This window comes from Salmo salar, chromosome 17 (genome assembly GCF_965601325.2).
Source record: "Salmo salar chromosome 17, fSalSal1, whole genome shotgun sequence".
Classification (NCBI taxonomy): domain Eukaryota; kingdom Metazoa; phylum Chordata; class Actinopteri; order Salmoniformes; family Salmonidae; genus Salmo; species Salmo salar.
The window spans coordinates 29,196,307-29,202,389 of record NC_138307.1 but is presented as its reverse complement, the minus strand read 5'-3'; the positions used below and the strand labels follow the sequence as shown (position 1 = coordinate 29,202,389).

General features: G+C 42.0%; 1 protein-coding gene across 1 annotated transcript in view; it reads right to left on the bottom strand.

Moving 5' to 3' along the window:
- Positions 1-3,157: 3,157 nt before the first annotated feature.
- The window catches only part of LOC106594304 (rhodopsin kinase GRK1-like), a 38,236-nt gene continuing 35,310 nt past the window's right edge, over positions 3,158-6,083 (bottom strand). Inside the window, exon 7 of the mRNA XM_045699584.2 lies at positions 3,158-5,948. Coding sequence (XP_045555540.1) covers positions 5,656-5,948 — 293 coding nt within the window. The 3' untranslated portion in view covers positions 3,158-5,655. The remainder of the gene's footprint in view (positions 5,949-6,083) is intronic.

The following is a 6,083-nucleotide window of genomic DNA, read 5'->3' as shown; positions in this document are numbered from 1 at the left end:
GGTTATGGGGTAGCCTATACAGCAGAAATCCACATGCGAATGGACGACACACTCCTCTTCGCCGCGTCCTTCCTCCCAGCGCGCCCTGCCAGGTGACGGTCTTCACCTCTGTTTTACAGCGTCCTTCCTCCCAGCGCGCCCTGCCAGGTGACGGTCTTCACCTCTGTTTTACAGCGTCCTTCCTCCCAGCGCGCCCTGCCAGGTGACGGTCTTCACCTCTGTTTTACAGCGTCCTTCCTCCCAGCACGCCCTGCCAGGTGACGGTCTTCACCTCTGTTTTACAGCGTCCTTCCTCCCAGCGCGCCCTGCCAGGTGACGGTCTTCACCTCTGTTTTACAGCGTCCTTCCTCCCAGCGCGCCCTGCCAGGTGATGGTCTCCTCTTCACGCAAAACTAGGAATCCGTCACATCACCTGTCTCGCGGGACGGGCGGATGGAGTTCAATAATAACTCCAATGAAGAAGTGTCGAATCACGTTTAATAAAATACGTCTCCCAAGTTTACTCAGTAATGTTTTCGTCACCCAACACCGTCTGACGGTTAGGTTAGTTAGAAGATCCTCTCTCTGCCAACTTTAGGAACCCGACACCCTCTTCAACCGGCGGTCTGTTACGAAAGATGCGCTGCAGCCACAGGACAAAGAAATATACCGCCTCTTTCTCACAATCGCCACAGCCGTTGATGACGATGGCTTAGAGGTACTGTACATAATTTATGTATTTAATCAGTGCTGAATCGTTGGTGGAATATGGTACATTTCAGTTCATTATTTATTTGGCAGTGACACTGAAAGTGTCTGGTGTTTAATCTCAAAGATGACGTAAGGCTATCATTACGTACCATCCACATATGAGAAAGATCCAGAAACACTTCAATTTATTATACAGGTTACACATCTTTTTGCTAGTCTTCGTCCAGTCGGGGATGGTCCGTTCCTGTCCCTGACACTGAGACAGTGAAGGAAGTAGTCCTACTGTTTTAACCAAAGGAGGCCTGGAAATACCAGCAGGATCAAATGTATGATCTCTAATAGGCTGCTGAAGTCTCATCAGCCGAACAACTGTAAAACATCTGTCCATGTGCCGTTGAGCAAGGCACTGAACCCTAATTGCTCATTTAAGTCGCTCTGGATAACAGCGTCTGCTAAATTACTCAAATGTAAATGTGAATATATATATATATATATATATATATATATTTTACATAGATGTGTTTTAATGAATAGGACTAACAACAGATTAAACCACTTTTCACCAAGGGATCCGTGGAAAAGGCCTACATTTTAAAGTGTGTAATACAATACAATACAATTTGATATTATTCATCTACAATTTATGTTCTTAACCCTGGGCAACATGGGTCTGGGATACTCACAGGGATACAGGTATCCACAGTATTCCACCAGTTATCATTTTTCAATTCAATACTATTCCCCCCCATAAGCCTAAATGCACTGTAATTTAAGGAAAACTGTGTAGAATTGCAGGGTATTAGCTTTAAAGCTACAACAACAATAAAATAAAATTATCTGCCCCATGACAAAATGTGTGGATTTGCAGGAAATTTGCTTGAAAACTACATTTTCTCTCAGATGCCAAGGGGCAAGCCTTTTCAATGTTCTTTCCCTGAACCCGAGACTTGGTTCATCCAGCCATGCAGAAGTTTTAGTAAAACTCAGGGGCGCAACTTTCGTTTTAGAAGGGGACATAATTATTATATATATTTTTTTTATCCAGTCGGATAAACATTTCAAACAGCCTACCCGACCAATCGGAGGCATCCGTATGGTCCTAAAGTACACCGTTGCCTCGTTTTATATCACATTCCAATGATAAAACTTGGGGGGACATGTGAAAGTTGTACCCCTTGTAAAACTCACTGTAAGCTATTTGTATGGCACTTGATTTGTGTTCTGATTCTAAGGCGGTCCCTGATGAATTTGCTATCACAAAAGGGGTCCCGGACCCAAAAGGTTTGAGAACCCCTGGTAAAGGCTACCGATGTGGGTTGTGTAATACCCATAGAGCCCCATCTACCACCCATAAACCCAATCACCATCCATAAACCCATCCTCCACCCATAAACCCATCTATCACCCATAAACCCATAAACCACCCATAAACCCACCCACCAGCCATAAACCCATTCATCCATCCACAACCCATAAACCCATCCACCACCTATAAACCCATCACCACCCATAAACACATCCACCACCCATCCATCCATCCACCACCCATAATCCCATCCACCACCCATAAACCCTTCCACCACCCATAAACTCATCCACCACCCATAAACCCATCCACCACCCATCCATCCATCCACCACCCCTAAACCCATCAACCACCCATAAACCTATCCATCCACCACCCATAAACCCAACCATACAGCCACCACCCATAAACCTATCCATCCATCCACCACCCATAAACCCAACCACCACCCATAAACCCATCCACCACCCATAAACCCATCCACCACCCATAAACCCACCTACCACCCATAAACCCATCCACCACTCATAAGCCCATAAACCCACCCACCAGCCATAAACCCATTCATCCATCCACCACCCATAAACCCATCCACCACCTATAAACCCATCCACCACCCATAAACCCAGCCACCACCCATAATCCCATCCACCACCCATAAACTCATCCACCACCCATCCATCCATCCACCACCCCTAAACCCACTCACCACCTATAAACCCATCAACCACCCATAAACCCAACCACCACCCATAAACCCAACCATACAGCCACCACCCATAAACCTATCCATCCATCCACCACCCATAAACCCAACCACCACCCATAAACCCATCACCACCCATAAACCCCTCCACCACCCATAAACCCATCCACCACCCATAAACCCATCCATCACCCATAAACCCATCCACCACCCATCCATCCATCCACCACCCCTAAACCCACTCACCACCCATAAACCCATCAACCACCCATAAACCCAACCACCACCCATAAACCTATCCATCCACCACCCATAAACCCAACCACCACCCATAAACCCATCCACCACCCATAAGCTCATCCATCCATCAATTTCACATAGAGAGTATATGCCAGTACACGGTAGGTAATCAGACATCAACACATTGCAGTAACACAATAGTCATACATTACATATTGATTTTCCGTCGAAATGTTTATTTGAATGAATAAACATTATCATTTCTATGGTATAATTACATAGCCATTTACAGTTTCTCAAGTTCTATATAGACATTAGATCATTTTGTATTGAAACGAATGCACAGGAATTCATTAAACCCTGCTTAACAAGAGGTTCCTGTGTAGGAATCAGAGTGCTAGCACTCTGGAAAGCAACCTAAACAATATAGTATATTATACAATAAAGATAATAATAAATATAATATATTGTACAATATAGAAAAAGCAAGAAGAAAATCACCCCCTGCAGACCCCACCTAACCCTCCCACTAACTCATTCCCCATGGTGCAACAAGAACATTTGAAAATATGTCATACTCACAGTTTTCGTCACGCATATCTATACTGATATGTCATGGGTATCTATACTGATGTCACGCGTATCTATACTGATATGTCATGCGTATCTATACTGATATGTCACGCGTATCTATACTGATATGTCACGCATATCTATACTGATATGTCACGCATATCTATACTGATATGTCACACATATCTTTACCGATATGTCACACGTATCTATACCGATATGTTACGTCTATCTATACCGATATGTCACGCGTATCTATACCGATATGTCACGCGTATCTATACCGATATGTCACGCGTATCTATACCGATATGTCACGCGTATCTATACTGATATGTCACACATATCTATGCTGATATGAAACGTGACATACACAACTTAGAATTTGTATTGAGTGATTATGAGTGACTCCTTACAGGGTTTATAATGTAATATCAGTATTTATTATCAAGAAACCAACATTGCTGTAACTCCATATTGGATTATGCATCCCAAGTGGCACCCTATTCCCTATATAGTGCACTACTTTTGACCAGGGCCCGTAGGCCTCTGACCGTAATTTGAAAAGACCTTGTGGACCATAAGAATATACAGTAGAACAGAGACATACATAGTTCATGCTAGTTGGATTTATATCTGCCATTAAACTGATCTACATCTGAGAGACTTGTGATGGAGTGTGAAGAGAGGGTACAGAGAGAGACAGTCACTGCACATGACAACCAGATAAAACCAGTTGATGAGTTCTCCCCTATCGATCTAAATACATATATTTACATGTATATACACACACACACACACACACACACACACACACACTGCATTGATGACATCACATTCCAAAAACTCTGAAGATTCCACTGCAAAAGACAAACAAGTAAACAGAAACAGAGCAATTATAGTTCCATTATAGTTCCATTATAGTTCCATTATAGTTCCATTATAGTTCCATTATAGTTCCATTATAGTTCCATTATAGTTCCATTATAGTTCTATTATAGTTTTATTATAGTTCCATTATAGTTCCATTATAGTTCTATTATAGTTCCATTATAGTTCCATTATAGTTCCATTATAGTTCTATTATAGTTCCATTATAGTTCCATTATAGTTCCATTATAGTTCCATTATAGTTTTATTATAGTTCTATTATAGTTCCATTATAGTTCCATTATAGTTCTATTATAGTTCCATTATAGTTTTATTATAGTTCTATTATAGTTCCATTATAGTTCCATTATAGTTCCATTATAGTTCCATTATAGTTCCATTATACTTCTATTATAGTTCTATTATAGTTCCATTATAGTTCCATTATAGTTCCATTATAGTTCCATTATAGTTCCATTATAGTTCCATTATAGTTCTATTATAGTTCCATTATAGTTCCATTATAGTTCTATTATAGTTCCATTATAGTTTTATTATAGTTCTATTATAGTTCCATTATAGTTCTATTATAGTTCCATTATAGTTCTATTATAGTTCCATTATAGTTCTATTATAGTTCCATTATAGTTTTATTATAGTTCCATTATAGTTCCATTATAGTTCCATTATAGTGACTGCATTTTGTTTTCTCAGCATAGTGGCTGGCTGTTAAATAACTATTCTGTCTCTTTGGTGAAGTACAATAAATGGTGCATTTCACCATGTACCGTAGTAGCAAGAAAAGAATGATTCTTCACTGAGAAGAAACAGGTGTAGATATCTAAAACATCTGTTAACTTGTTCATTTTGATAAACATAATAATACATAACATATAATAAACAAAATAAACATTCCATCATTTACAACCCATTCCATTCCATTAAATCCACCTGCCTCCTTCGTGACCACATCTCTGCCATTGGCCGAGACTACTTCCTCCACTCGGCCGGTCAATGATATCCTTCCTAGCCGTGATATTCATAAAGGGCGCGTTCCCGTGCCCAGGCGTTGCTGATGCCTGCCAGATCTGACAATGCCTGGATCGGTATTTTACTTACAGTATCAGCTAACCACATTATATGTTATAGAAATCTGTCAGTCGATGACACAGTCAATGATGTGGCACACAACCATTGGTTGATGCATGCAACGTCTGAGCAGGGGAACGCGACCAAAGAGTTCCATGTTCCCTACCCCTTGACCTCTGATCTATGACAGGCAGCAGGTGGAGGACTTTGGGGGCTGTTCCAGGATGCTCTCCCTGCGCAGGTCGTTGGGCAGCGCCCCTCCGACCCCCCAGAGGTTCAGCTCCCCGTAGATCCCCGTCTCGATCATCTCCTCCTGCCAGGGAATGGGGATGTTTCCTGAGGCGAACTCGTCAAAGAACTCCTTGTCGGGGTCGTCCAGGGTGACTCCCTTCACTGTTGAGAAAGCTCCGACGGCGTCCAGATCCTTGGCGTAGACAGTCTTGGAGTCGGGAACAAACGGAGGCACCAGGATCCCTGTCAGAGGAACACAACACCACATCTAGACAGTAATGGGACTCATCATGGGGAACTGGCCACATGTCAGTTCTGTTGATTTCCAGTTTGAAATGAAGTTTTGCTGCTTTGTTTATTATGGGTCTGAATAAGATT